Source organism: Phacochoerus africanus, chromosome 2, assembly GCF_016906955.1.
Source record: "Phacochoerus africanus isolate WHEZ1 chromosome 2, ROS_Pafr_v1, whole genome shotgun sequence".
NCBI lineage: Eukaryota > Metazoa > Chordata > Mammalia > Artiodactyla > Suidae > Phacochoerus > Phacochoerus africanus.
The window spans coordinates 39441180-39457144 of NC_062545.1; the positions used below are offsets into that span (position 1 = coordinate 39441180).

At 36.8% G+C, this 15965-nt stretch overlaps 1 protein-coding gene across 1 annotated transcript in view; it reads left to right on the forward strand.

Moving 5' to 3' along the window:
• LOC125120628 (triadin-like) overlaps positions 1 to 15965 on the forward strand; it is a 61108-nt gene that overhangs the window by 2732 nt on the left and 42411 nt on the right. The window contains exons 2-3 of the mRNA XM_047769132.1: positions 13500 to 13808; positions 15881 to 15910. Of these exons, the coding sequence (XP_047625088.1) occupies positions 13500 to 13808; positions 15881 to 15910 (339 nt within the window). The remainder of the gene's footprint in view (positions 1 to 13499; positions 13809 to 15880; positions 15911 to 15965) is intronic.

Sequence of the window (15965 nt, forward strand, 5' to 3'; positions counted from 1 at the left end):
TTATCTACAATAATGATTTGAGTGCTGTAGTCTGAAAAGTTTTTCTGATGAAATTTATCTTCTAGAGATTGGGAGATGAAATATTTCTTGGCCAGTTCACACAGTCATAGTCCTATTCGTAGCTTCCGAATCAATGTATGACAGGTAGAGTTTTGAAAAGAGAGGTGCACACTCTGGGAATCTTGGAAGTCCTCTCTATCAAGAGAAAACAGAAGAATAAAAAGAGCTTTGTTGAAAATTACTAAACTCTACTTATGCATTAGTGTTAACAGAAAGACACTAATTAGATATTTCTTCCTCTTTATGTATTTCTTCAATGACATATATCCTATATTCCTTTAAAAGTCATAATTTTTAGTTTTCAGGTTTTCCTTAGAAAGCTCCTCTTCTACAATTTATGGGAATAAAAATGCAGTTTTTTTGCCCTTTATATAAAATTTTCACTGGAAATTCCCCTTCCCATTTTCAACCAACTCTAAAAACTAATTGAGGAAAGTGGAAGTAATGAGATTTGAATTGAGAGCTTTTAAGGTGGCAAAAGCAATTCACTAATGAAAGCATTATTACTTGCTAAGGAATAAATTGATGATCTGGCTCTTCTGAATTAAAAACCAAATAAAACCACTCAAGAGCTTTTAAAATACTTGCTTGTTAAAAAGTCAACTGTTAGAAAGATTTCTGTTTCCAAGCAATTTGTGAGTTACTCTGATAGAATATTACGAAATTTTAAAAAATTCAATTTTCCCTCATATTAATGTATTGCTTAGTGTATATCTTCTTTCCTATTCTAAAATTACTTGAACCTCTTCTCAATCTCCTTTTTTCTTTCTTCTATGAATAAACATTCTTATATACTACTTGTAAAATTCTGTATATCATCCAGTTTTAAAAACAAGGCTCTTAGCTGAACTTTTTCAATTTAGTAGATGAACACAGTGATATTTATATCCAAAAATATTTCTCAAGCCAGTGATGAAGTGTTATACATGTTTTTGATGCTTCAAAAATGATTGATATTTAATAACTGAATCATATTCTAGAGGAAAATGTTTCAGATGTTTCTTGTGGACAAACATGAGGAATCTTCCCTTTTCTTTCACATGCTGTTCAAGTTGAGCTCTTAATGACACAAGACGTCTTAAGAAAGGAAATTGAGACTATTTATTTGGGTGTAGTAGAAATGATAAATAATGTTAACTACATCTTTTCTCACATCCCTGGTTTCAGAAGAGACTATTCTAGAGCTCAGGAACTGACATTAATGTGACCAGTAACTAACATGACAGAAGTAATGGTTCCTTTGGGGTCATACCTGCCTACTTTACACAGGCCTATCTAAATTCAGACATTTTACTGTACTCACATCCTCACAAGCCCTTCACCCTAAACTATGCCCTAAACAATACCCTGACCTTTAAAATAAGGATTGGATTATTTCACTGGGCTTACATCATAGTGGGGACTCATTTCTATTGTCTCATTTTCCCCCAAGACCCACTTAAAGGATCAGGATGTGATGGAGAGGGTCATATAGTTTAGTAAATCTTGATAATTAAATCATGCTTGTGCCAGGTGGTACAAATCAATTGAAAAAGCTCTCCAATGCATTTTATATTCCAGGAAAAAACTACATGAGTCACAGCTAAACATGGTATATAATTTTCTCCTTTTCTCAGATGAAGCACTGAAAACATTAATAAGAAATCCCATAGGCAAACTTTCAAATGTTTTATTTTCACGTATCCCAGATCAAAGTGATCACAATACAATTTTGAAAAAATATCCTATGTAGAGGAAAAAATGGAAGATGTCTGTTGATTATGTGTTTTATTGAAGGGACACAGAGTTAAAAGAACTCTCTCATTTTTACAGCCCTTTCCCAAATATTTTAGCAGCATCTTCTTTGGGTCATCAGTGGGAATGTGTTTAGCATGTGCATTATTCAAGAAAGCAATCCTCCATTTATACAGTTATCACTTTTTTATTAAACACAATTGTTATTGACTATGTGTGAGATAATGCACAAGTGCAAAGGCTACAAAGGTGGTAGTTGCAGTCTTTGGTGAATTTCATAATTTATTAGGGGAAGGCAAATGAGTAAATAATTACAAAGAATTGCTAATAATTATAATTACAGGGACAATGGCTTACATAGGATATGGAGATTATAGATGAGGGGTATTTAACCTACCATGGAAAGAGGTCAGGAAAGGCTTTGTGAGGGGGACAGTTGCTGAGCTGAGTCTTAATAAATGAGAATGGTATGGTAAAAGGTGGTAAGAAGGAGAAAGGACATCAGATGAGAAAGGAACCTGGAGGCTGAAAATGATGTATTGGAAGCCATAATGGAAGAAGAACCTGAGGAGGCAATGAACAAGTGGAAGAATACCCAAAATATGTTTAGGAAATGAAATCAACAGGACTCTGAACAACTGAATGGGATGGCAAAGCATGGCAAAGAATTTTGGATGACTCTAGCCTCCTGGTTGGAACTGTAGGTGGAGTGTGGTATCTCTTACCAGTACAGGGAATGTGTTTAGAGAAGAGAATAATAGATAATGAGTTCAGTTTTTTAATTTATTTTATTTTATTTTATTATTTTTTTTTTACTTTTTAGGGCTTCATCCATGGCATATGGAGGTTCCCAGGCTAGGGGTCCAATTGGAGCTGTAGCTTCCAGCCTACACCACAGCCACAACAACACAAGATCCAAACCACATCTGCAACCTACACCACAGCTCATGTCAACACTGGGTCCTTAACCCACTGAGTGAGGCCAGGGATCAAACCCACAACCTCATGGTTCCTAGTCGAATTCATTTCCACTGCGCCACAATGGGAACTCCAGTTTTGAATTTATTAAGTTTGAAGTTCCTGCGGCATATATATTTTTCCTTAGAAAGTTGCATATGTGAGTCAAGAGTGGAATAAGTCCATTGAGCTCTTTATATTCTATTCCTTTCCAACTTTTCAAAGGATATGTGTCATACCTAGAATCAATATCATTTTCTCTGCCCTTTGAAAGAGATGAACCTACCATGGCCTTTCAACCAAATATAATTTCTATGACTGTCACCAGGATTAAACTCATCCATAATAATTCAGTTTCAATTTAAAAAAAGTAAGCTTTATAGAGTAAATATTCTTGGGAGACTGAAGGGCTTAGCAGTACTAAATGCTGAGTCAACACTTGCTGAATGAATTATTGAAAAGTTGAATAATTATGGTGTACTGTCAGTGCTATATTAAGTCCTATATCCCCCCCCCCAAAAAAACCCTCAAAAGTAATAGTTCTGATTAACCTCTATCTTTCTGTTGCTTCTCTTAACTTTCTCTGTTCTGGTGATGGTGCAAACAAAATATTTGCTGCTAATATTTATTCATGAGGCTAATATTTCATCAGCCTCACTTTAATTGCTTTTGAACATCAAGAAGCAGGACCCCAAAGGTCCCTCACTGCACATTTGAGGCAAAATATAAGATAACTGACTGAGAGGCATCGTGAAAGCAGAATTGTCAAAGATAAGATGCTTGAATAACTGAAAAGATTTCATAGAAAGTTATTGTAATACAGCCACAGGAAATTTAACGAAATAATCAGGGCCTCAAAAACTTAGCATAGTGAGGCTTAAAAAATCATTTCTGTATACAAATTTCCCTGGATTTGTGCATCCAGGAGGCCACATAACCACAGTAAACTTAAAGAGCTTTCCAAACACTATCTCGATATATTGCCAAGTACTGCTGTTTTTAAATGTGCAGAAAACCATGACACCCCAACATTTTTTACTCCTTATATGCTAGACTGCATTTATATTTTCTTTTTAATGCTGACACCTGCAGCATATGGAAGTCCTGGACTAGGGGTCAAATTGGAGCTGCAGCTTCTGGCCTACACCACAGCCGAAGCAATGCCAGATCCTGGCCACATCTATGACCTATGCTGCAGCTTGTGACAGTGCTGGATTCTTAACTTACTGAGCAAGGCCAGGGATGGAACCCACATCCTAGCAGAGACTATGTTAGGTCCTTAACCCTCTGAGCCACAACGGGAACTCCCAGATGGCATTTCTCTCTCTCAAAACATGAAAGAATAATTCTTGCAAAAATTTAGTTCCAATTGTTAAAAGCAATTCTTGCTTACCAAATGGCTTCTAAAAGTCTAAAAGCTAATTTTCACAGCCTTAATTATAATTTCTTTCCCTGATTTCCAGCACCATGTAAGTAATGCTAACTCTCACATGTTTCTATTAAATCTCTAAAATGTATTTGTGAATGTTTGCTAAAAAATAATATATTATTTTTTTCAACCAAGTAACTTTATATATTACATTTGATGAGTTGCCTGTGTATGCAAATGTCTCTGTAGGAAAAAACATTTTTTTAACTCAAATTCATATACAAATAAGAAAAGATTTCCTCTTAGAATTTTATAGTATATTTTATATAGTTAACATTTATACTTTTCCATTTTGATTTTGATAATTAAAAGATTACAAAACTTCATAAAACCCGTAGCTGAGTAATAATGGCTTCTAGTAAAAGTAATACAATCTTTGAACTGATTCAAGCATCCCATAAAAATCCTTATAATATTTTCTTCCCTCCTCCAAGTGGCTTTCTTGTTCAATATGTATGGCACAAAGTTTAGATATTAATCTCCAAGTCGATTTAAAAGGTAAAGTGCCTATTAGGTAGTTTTTTTGGCTAAGATATATATCTAGAACAGAGCTACCTTCTGCTCTGTACTAAATAGCTGTGTAAATAGATATATGAAACAGACTCACTGGTCTTAATAACAAGGTTTGTTAATCTACCTTAGATTTAAAAATGTGCTTCCACAGCAGAAAATCTATCAGGAATTGAGTAAACAAGACTTACTAAAGAGCCATAAGCCAAAGAGGAATTAATGCTGCAACATTTCAGGTTGATTATCCAAACTGTTTTCTCCCTTTTAAATGACTTACTATTTAGATTTGAATTAATATTTAATATAAATATATTATTTTATACTTGGATAAGGCCTTAGAAATCCTCTAATCTAACTTCCTCTTTTCTTCTTGGAAAAAGAGATGCAAACAAATTAAATGGCCATGTCAAGGTTCCACAGTAAATGAGTGTCTGAATGGGAATCAGACCAAGCACTTAACATATGTTATCTAATGCTTGTCCAAGCATACTACACAATAAATATTTTCTGATTGTACTAGGACAAAATTTATTAATTTTTTTCAGATATTACTTTCAAAAATCCTTAATAGATGTATATGTAGACAGACTATTCCTTCATGTATATAATCTTACATTGCTATGATTTTTATCATTCATGTGTCTAATATTTTAGTATGTTTTGGCACTTAATTTTTTCCCTTTTACTTTCTTTTTTTTATTCTTTGGATACCAGCATTACTTAAAGTCTATGCATAGTAAGGGTAGAAATGGGAAATACTGCATTTATATTTTATTTGTTTTTAATACAATTCAAGACATTTAGAAAATACAGAAAATATAAAAGCTATAATAGAAATATAAAAAACTAAAATCCCTATAAGTAAAATGAAAAAAAAAATACAGGTATGTATGTATATTCTTATTATATTGCTACTTAATATTTGAAGTGTATTCTGTGGATACAGAGCCAATTACCACTTCCACGAGAACATCAAGATTACAGTGATTTGGTTTCCTTTGTAAAAATAAAGTATTCTCTGTCATATGAATTTGATTTCACATCACATTCTTTACAGATCTCAATCACAAACATCTGAACAGAATATTACTGTCATCCATATTGAAACGTTGACACACTAGAATCAACGTAAGCATGTTCTTTTTTTAGCTTTATCCATTTATGTCTCAGTAGATTGAAAGCTTTCTCTGATTCTAATTAAGCCATATTTGTAGAAATATGACATACACAATTAGTTTGAACTCAGAATTGTAAAAAATAGCTTATGAAACAAAACTATAGTTTTTTGTTAAGTGAATGGTGTTAACAGATGCAGCCATTTATTCAATAGTGGTTCTCCAACTTCAGTCAACATATATCAGATATACCAGGCAGACTAGCCCACTCCTAGAGTATATGATTCTGAAGGTAGGGGGTGGGGTTGAGAATTTACATTTCTAAGTTCCCTAGTGATCCTGCTGTTTGAGAACCACTGCCTTAACGGAATTCTCCTCCAACAGCATTTCTACGCTTGTCCTTATTGCTTATTGCAACCTAAATATAGACCTTAGGGAATACACAGGCTTAGACTGTGTATAAACACACATTTACATGCACTTTAGTCATTTATATATCTGCAGATATGTTTGCCTGTGAAGTTTCAACAGATTTTAAACTGGTGTATACTCTCATAATTGAATTATGAGATCATGCAACTAGAATGTGAAAGAGCTAAAGAATATTTAGGACTGACATTAGCAAGAAGGTGATATAGGCATTTCTAGTGTTCATTTACTCCCAAGAAACATCAATTTGAACAACTATCTGTGAATGAGAATTCCTTCACAAGAGCCAAGGATTCCAGGTGAAGAATTAAAACACCTGGATGAAGCAAAGAAATAATAAAAGATACATTGAGAAGAGGAGGAAAAATAGATCCACTTTACCCTCACCTTCCTTCCCCAATCCCTGACAGCCCAACTCAGAAAAGGACACCTTTCTCATGGGAGGAGAGTGAAGTGAGTGCCCAACTTCACCACAGATGCCAGAGCTGGTCTGAATAATAAATGGGAGGTAGACAGATGAAGAGGAGGAAGAATGTTCTAGACAGATAAGCATTTAAGATATCCTAGAGGCAAAAAAAACCTTAAGATGGTTTTTAGAAATATGATCCTTCAGTGTAACTTGAACATAGAGTACAAAATGGTAGAGAGAGAAGAGGGTGATGAGCTGCAATAGTTAGATTCATCAGTAGCCTCACAGACCAGGCAGAGGCACCTGGAGTTGCTAAGATAGTATGTGCTTTAGACTGAGATGTGCTATGTGAAATGTCCAGACAGGTATTCCAGAAAATCTCTCTGACTACAGAATTGAAAGACTGGTAGGGAAAAAGAGTCTGTGTTTTCATGACCAGTTTGAGCATTCTTGGAAATAAAGAGAAGTAGTGGGGAATTAGCTTAAAGTACTCTGTTTCCTAGGCCTATGGTAACTAGTTCTGAAAACTGAATGGCTTAAAACAACAGAAATTTATTCTCTCATAGTTCTTTAGACCAGAGTACAAAATCAAGGTTTAGGTAGGACTGTGTTCTCTTTGAGGATTTTGGTGGAGAATCTGTTCCATGCCTTTCTCTCAGCTTCTGGTGTTGCTGGAAATCCTTGGTGTTCCTGGAAATCCTTGGTGTTCCTTGGCTTGTAGGTGCATCATTCCAGTCACCGTCTTTGCCATCACATGGTTCTCTCCCTGTGTATCCTCACCTCATCTTCCCTTTGTGCATGGCCATTTATGTCTCTTCTCCTCGTTTATAGGGACACCAGTCATATTAGATTAGGATCCAGTCTAATAACCTCATCTAACTTAATTACAGCTGCAAAGACCTTATTTCCAAATGCGGTCACATTTATGATCTACTGAGTGTAGGACTTCAACGTACTTTATGGGTGAACACATTAAAATCTTTAGCACAAAATATGAGGAGAACAGCAGAATTATTTGAGAGTTGTTAGAGGGCCGCAATTGATATGGAACTTGGAAATAAGTACATATGGGAGAAGGCATGTGAAGAATCAGCTCTGAAACCCAGATTTCATTATTAAACAACTTTGTGGTAGTAGATAGCTGTCCAGTATTTATCACAACCTAACTGTAGGAATTAGCAGAACTTTTAAGTCAAGATTTTCTTAACCTGGCTGGCTTCAAGAGCATAATTGAACATCTTTAGATTTGCACACAATCTGTGTGTGTGTGTGTGTGTGTGTGTGTATTTAATGTGTTTTTTGTGCATGTTTCTTAGGATTGTGTCAACAGAATTGTTTGATTTTCAGAAAGAAACATGACTGTTCAGTATTCCAAATATCACTGCAATGAATCTTTATACCTTCAATTTTATCCTTAGGTTTAAGGAGAGTACATAGCTGTATACCTGAGCCACAGTGATTGGGCTCAAAGTAATACTTCTCTTGTTGAACTGTGCTTTGTGTAGTGTAATTGGTCCATGTTGAGAGCAGTAAGTAGAGTCCTTTGAAAACTATTAAATGACTAGGGTAGGAGTATTGTTTAAGATGTTATCTACTATATTATACTCCTTTTTTTTTTTTTTTTTTCCTGAGCACCCATAAAGCAAATTTATCTCAGGTAATAGTACCAGGAATTGCTATTCTTCTCTTAAACAACTTATTTGATTATAACTTATTTAATATATGGCACAAATGGGAGTTCCCATCATGGCTCAGTGGTTAATGAATCTGACTAGGAGCCATGAGGTTTCGGGTTCAATCCCTGGCCTCACTAAGTGGGTTAATGATCTGGCGTTGCTGTGAGCTGTGGTGTAGGCTGGCGGCTACAGCTCCCAATGGACCCCTAGCCTGGGAACCTCCATATGCCGTGGGTGTGGCCCTAGAAAAGACAAAAAAAAAAGACAAAATGTATATATATGGCACAAATGAGCCTTTCCACAGAAAAGAAACTCATGGACTTGGAGAACAGATTTGTGGTTGCCAAGGGGAGGGGTAGGGCGTGAGATGGACCGGGAGTCTGGGGTTAATAGATGCAAACTATTGCATTCAGAGTGGGTAAGCAATGAGAGCCTGCTGTATATAGCATAGGGAACTAATATCTAGTCATTTATGATGGAACATGATGGAGGATAATGTGAGAAAAAGAATGTTTATATATGTGTGACTGGGTCACTTTGCTGTACAGTAGAAATGGACAGAACACTCTAAACCAACTATAATGGAAAAAATAAAAATCGTTTTTAAAAAGTGTGAATTGGGAGTTCCTGTTATGGCTCAGCAGGTTAAGAACCCAACTAGAATCCATGAGGATGCAGGTTCAATCCCTGTTCTCATTCAGTGGGTTAAGGATCCAGCATTGCCACAAGCTGTGGTGTAGGTCGCAGACATGGCTCAAACCTGGTGTTGCTGGGGCTGTGGCGTAAGCCGGCAGCTGCGTTTCCAATTGGACCCCTAGCTGGAATTTCCATATGCTGCAGGTGCAGCTCTAAAAAGGAAAAAAAAAAAGCAAAACATGAATTGTATAACTGATTATACTTTTTATCTTTGCTTGGGTACTAGAAAGCTGAGAGATGAATAGTCATGTCAAGCCAAAGTAAGCGTGTAGTAATTTTAACATGTTTTTTGTGTTCTAATATAATTTCTAAATTCATATATTCTCCTACATTCATTTTACTTGACTCAACTCCATTTATTTACTTTCCTTGTTTCCATTAATTATTATGTTATCTAACAAACAAACAATAATTGAGTGCCTGTCACATAACCATGTATTAGCTATTGTACCAGCTGTCTGAATTCAATGATGAATAAACATGATCTCCTTTCGAGAATATCTCACAGCCTAGAAGGGAAGGCATTCACTTAATATTTATAGTAGATTGTGATTAACAATAATCAATAGCTCCAAAAATAATATTGGCACATAAAGGAGTGAAGTCATCCAACCATAACAGATGATGCATTCTGAGGAAGAGATAGCTGAACCCTAAGTAGAAATTAGCCCCCAAAAAAGAAAGAAAAAAATTTTGATGACTAAAAATCAAAAGATCAAAATCTCCACACAAATGGTGATATAGTCCATGTTTGTGAAGTAGAAGACTCAAGGTATCGAATCTTCCCAACTTGATCTATAGATTCAATGCCATCTCCATCAAAATCTCCGCAAGTTATTTTATGGATGTTGACTAATTCTAAAGTTTATATGGATCAGGGAAAAACCTGGAATAGCCAAAAGAAAACTGAAGAAAAAGAACGGATACTATCCAAGTTCAACTCTTACTAGAAACTGCTGCAGTATTATTTCTATAATTTTTTCTCCTGGCCTGAAGTAGTTTCCCTGTGTGCATATGCTGGTCAGTGTTCATCTGAAGACTTGAGGGGAGCCTTCCACAAACTCCCAAAACTTTTATCTCTTTTTCTGTCTTCAGCTTCCTGCTTTACATTACTCTGACCTCTGATCTCTAGCTATCTTGGTCTCTCAAGATTCCCAGCTCCATCTCATCAAATCAGCTCCATTCCTGCACTAACAGCCTGCAACTCTCTCAAGGCATTAAGCTGGAATAATCAGAGGGCACCCCTCATTTGCTTCTTATCACTTAAGAATCATGGTCTGATGTCCATATCTTTTTTTTAAATTTATTTTTTAATTTTTTTTGTCTCTTGTCCTTTTAGGGCTACTCTCATGGCATATGAAGGTTCCCAGGCTAGGGGTCTAATCAGAGCTGTAGCCGCCAGCCTATGCCAAAGCCACAGCAATGCCAGATCCAAGCCGCGTCTGTGACCTACACCACAGCTCACAGCAATGCCGGATCTTCAATCCACTTAGTGAGACCCGGATCGAACCCAAAACCTCATGGTTTCTAGTTGGATTCATTTCCACTGAGCCACGACAGGAACTCCTCCAATATCTTTAGAATCATGTTTTACCTATTTTTTCCTATAGTTTCAAGTGTGGAGACTAGTCAAGTCCTTACTATTTTATCTTAGCCAGAAGTGAAAATCACTTGGACACTTTTGAGAATAAAGAGGGTGGTATAAATATTTATCTTATAGTAGAGCATGTTATGTGCTTTCTTCCCAGAAGCCAAGTGAACAGGAATTTTAAAAGAAGAAAGCTATCAGAGTTCCTGCTGTGGTGCAGTGGGTTAAGAATCCGACTGTAGCAGCTAGGTTCTTTGCAGAGGCATGGGTTCAATCATGGCTGGTATGGTGGGTTAAAGGATCCATGTTTGCTGCGGCTGTGGTGTAAGTCACAGCTGTGGCTTAGATTCAGTTCCTGGCTCAGGAACTTCCATATGCTGTGGGTGTGGCCATTTAAAAAAAAAAGAAGAAAGCAATCAACATAGTGACATACGTTCATTGATACTGGAAAGTGTGGGGGAAATGGTGGCCAGAGAATATATAATCAATATACTGTTGAAACTGCACCAACAGCAGCCACCCCAGCCACAGCAGTGACAACACCAGATCCTTAACCCACTACTCCACAAGAGAATTCCCAAATTACTTTTTAATGGTGCAATGAAATTAAACTATTTTATTATTTAAAATCATTTTTCAATTAGTAACTTGGCTTGGACATTAAATATCCTATAAAATTTTAATAAAGAAAGATAGTTGGGATCTATATTGTTTGATATTGATTTTCAAATACATAATACTCTATCACATGCAATGTTGATTCACTAACAATGGATTGTCAGTTTTTAATAATTTTTAAATGTTTTCTAGGCAAAGAAGTCAAGCCCAAGTCTCCACGTATGTTACATGCATGCTCCCCACAAAAATTCAATTTTTAAATGTATGCTTTACTCCTCCTCTGATTCTTTTGTCGAATGTTTTCCACAAAGTCAAAGAAAGGTTAACTATTTTGTGCACATAATGTGCCAATTATCTTACTTGTATTTCTGAGAATTTGCTATGCTGAAATTTTCCTTCATCTTTTATTCACTGGATGTACATACCAATACCTTTCATTAACTTTCCATTAAAAATCTTAGTTCACATTTTAATTTTTTCTTAAAATAAATTTTTTTGTGATTGGAAATGAGGAACTTTTACTTGTATGTATTAATCTGCTGCAATCATAAGAAGAATAAAATTAATATGGAAGATTAAAAAACAATGAATAAGAGTTCCCATCATGGCACAGCAGAAACAAATCCGACTAGGAACCATGAGGTTGTGGGTTCGATCCCTGGCCTTGCTCATTGGGTTGAGGATCTGGCATTGCCGTGAGCTGTGGTGTAGGTCACAGATGCGGCTCAGATCTTGTGTAGCTGTGGCTGTGGCATAGGCCTGCAGCTGCAGCTCTGATTAGACCCCTAGCCTGGGAACTTCCATATGCCATGTGGGTGCGGCCCTGAAAAGACAAAAGACAAATAATAATAAATAAATAAATTTGCATGAGTACAGGAAATATTTTTATATAATCATTATTATCTGTGTTTCCTCACATTTTTAGAGCCACAAGTAAAAAAAGAAGAGAAGCCAGGTATGTATATTTTACATCTAGATTCATACTTGCATTTCATATTTATAATGAATAGCATACCTTTTTGCAATGGTATCCTAATGCAAATATACCAAAATGTCACTCTTGAACAACTTTTTAACACAAAGATATATTTATCTATACTGTCTGTTCCTGTCAGGGGGGAAACCTTATTTAAAAAGATGAAACCACTGCGAGACGAGACATATATAGTTCAGAAACGATTAATTGACCACTTTTGCTGATTATTGTAGGACACAGACATCCTGTCAGAAAAACAGCTTCTCTCATGCTTCTATTTTTTGGAGGAGGCATCTCCTGAGTCAGATGAACATTTCTGAGAGCCCGGGTAGGCAGCAGAAAGCTTTTAAAAAGAAAACACAGCAATCTGATTTTCAAAACTGTTAAAATTTTGATTCGTCTTCCAACTCTATTAGTATAATAGGGCTGCTGTAATTAACACAAACTAGGTAGCTAAAAACAACAGGAATTTATTCTCTCACAGTTCTGGAAACTAGTTCAAAATCAAGTTGTCAGTGGGGCACGTTTCCCTTGTACCTTGTAGGGAAGAATCCCTCCTTGTCTCTTCTGGCTTCTGGTTTTGTGAGCAATCCTTGGTGTTCCTTGGCTTGAGGATCTCTGTAATCGCAGCCTCTTTCATCACATGAACATATTCTGCCATTGTGTCTTACCTGTACCTTTTCTTCTCTTCTTATAAGAACACCAGTCCTATTGGATTAAGGACCCACCCTACTCTCATATAACCACATCTTAACTAATGACTTCTGCAATTACCTTATCTCCAATAAGGTCACATTCTGAGGTACTAGGGGTAAGGACAGCAGCATATTTTAGGTGGCACACAATTCAACCTATAAAGGTCTACCTTTTGCCCCCCCCCCACCAAAATCTATGTTGTTTACATGTAGCAAAATACATTCATCCTATTTCAACTTCCCTAAAAGTCTTAACAATTTTAGCATCAACTAAGTCCGAAATTTCAATTCAAAGTCTCAAATCTCATTATGTAAGTCAGTTATGGGTGTAACTCCCAGGGTATGATTCTTTCTGCATAAAATTCCTCTCCATTTATAAATCTGTGAAGCCAGAAAAAAAAAAGATGCCTGTCTCCAAAATAAAATAATGGGGCAGGCTAGGGTAGACGTTTTCATTACAAAGGGGAGGAAATGAATGGAAAATAAAAAAGGGGTCATGGGTCCAGAACGTATCAGGGGAGATTCCACTAGATATTGAGGTCTGAAAATTTCCTCTTCTGCTCATTGCTGTGTCCTCTGGGTCACGTGGGGTGGCTCTTCCCTCTAGGCTCATCAGGTTGGCAGCCCTGCCCTCTCTACCTAGAAGGTCCAACAGCCCTGGCTTCTGAACCCATGGCTCTTCCCTTAGAATTATTCTTCCTTCATTTCATTCTGTCTCTGTCCAGCATTGTTTTTGCTTGCACAAAATTTTCAGCAGTGCCCATTCCTGTGTTCAGTTCATGGGGGTCCAAGCCTTTGGACAAGAGGGTCCTCCACAGCCCTTTCCTGGGTAACCAGTCTCTATTTATGCCTTCTGCTGAAGTAGTGGTTTGGATCCATAAGTTTGTCCAGCCATTTCCTCGGCCCTGTCTCCAGGGTATGTTATCTAGATAGAGTAAGAATTTTCTAAATCATCTAGTGCTGTTTCCTTTTGCCTAACAGTTCATATCTCAATTTATCTTATCTTTCCCATTTTATTATAAGCAACAAGGAAAGCCCAGGCTGTACCTTCCACACTTTATTTGGAAATTTTCTCAGCTAAATATCCATGTTCTTTACTTACAAATTCTACCTTTGGAGTTCTCATCGTGGCGCAGCAGAAATGAATCTGACTAGGAACCATCAGGTTGCAGGTTCGATCCCTGGCCTCACTCAGTGGGTTAAGGACCTGGTGTTGCTATGAGCTGTGGTGTAGGTCACAGGCATGGCTGGGAACTGGTGGCTTGAGTCTGGTGTGGCTGTGGCTGTGGCTGTGGCGCATAGGCTGGCAGCTGTAGCTCCAATTAGACCACCTGGGAATCTCCATATGCCATGGTAGTGGCCCTAAAAAAAAACAAATTCTACCTTTTACCCAACAGAAGAATGCAACAATATAGCCATGTTCGCTGACACTTTATAACAAAGATCACCCTTCCTTCAGTATCCAGTAACGTGTTCCTCATTTACTTCTGAGACCTCACCAGAAGGACATTTAATATTTCCATTTCTAACAACATTCTATTCATGACACTATATGTATTCTTTGAGATGACAGAGCTTTATTCTTTCTTTCTTTCTTTCTTTCTTTCTTTCTTTCTTTCTTTCTTTCTTTCTTTCTTTCTTGCTTGCTTGCTTGCTTGCTTGCTTGCTTGCTTTTTAGGGCTGCACCTGTGGCATATACAGGTTCCCAGGCTAGGGGTCAAATCAGAGCTGCAGCTGCTGGCCTACACCACAGCAACAGCAGCGCAGGATCCGAGCCGTGTCTATGAGCTAACACTGAAGCTTGTGACAATGCCAGATCCTTAACTCACTGAGCAAGGCCAACTATTGAATCCACATCCTCATGGATACTAGGTTTGTAACCCACTGAGCCGCAATGGGAACTCCCACAGAAGCTTTCTTTATATCTGTCCTCAATTCTTTCTGAATCTTTAGCAGAATAGTCTTCAATGTCAATATTTCTGACAATAGTCTTTTCAAGACAATCTAGGGTTTTGTTTTGTTTTTGTTTTTGTTTTTAATTATCAGTTACCTGAAAAATCTTCCAGCCTCTACCCATTACCCATTTCCAAAGTCACTTCCACAGTTATATGCATTTGTTACAGCAGCACTCCACTTCACAATACCAAAATCTATTATTTTCCTTGGATGGCTGAAATAAAGTATCACAAACCAAATAGCTTAAAGCAACAAAAATTTATTTTTACACAGGTCTGAAGGCTGGAGGTCCAAAATCAAGATTGAAGCAGAGCCTTACTTGTATTGAAAGTTAGGAGAATTTGTCCTTGTCTCCTCTAGCATCTGGTGTTGGCCAGCAGTCCTTGGTGTGCCTCAGTTTGTAGGTGGTGCACTCCAGTCGCTGCCTCCATCATTACACAGCCACCTTCTCCAGTGTGTCTCCATCTCTGGGTCTCTTTTCCTCTTCTTATAAAGACACCAGTCAGATTGGCTTAAGGGCTCACCATACCCTGAAATGAACTCATTTTACTTTAACTAACCACATCTGCAGAGAATCCTTTTTCTAAATGAGGTCACTTCTGAGTTATGGTAGTTTATGACTTCAACACAGTTTTGTGGGACATAATTCAAGCTGTAACCCTGTCTATTTCACGTAATATTCCATCAGATATATTTCAGGAACTCTTTCCAACTCTTGACATCAAATCATTGATCTTATGTTGACATTGGAACTATTCTCCACAGTAGTAATCTTGAGAAAACATAGAAAATTCAGGTTGATATCAATTAGTATTAGCAACAACTTAATGACAGGCAAGTACTTGGCATGATTTAAATTACTGTGTGTTTAATCATCCAATACAGACAACCCATCAGGAAACAAATAATTTTTACTAAAATTTTGCTTTTTCAAGTATAGTTAAGCAAAATAAAATAATTTCCCAAAGTAATTTATGCTTTAGTAATTTTTTTTTGCAGATTAAAAAAATCTGTCCTTTGTTTTCCCTTCAGAGTCACAAGTTAAAAAGGAAGCAAAACCAGGTAACTGTTTTTATTCCTAAATAGATACGGAGCTGCTATTACCTTCATTCTGGAA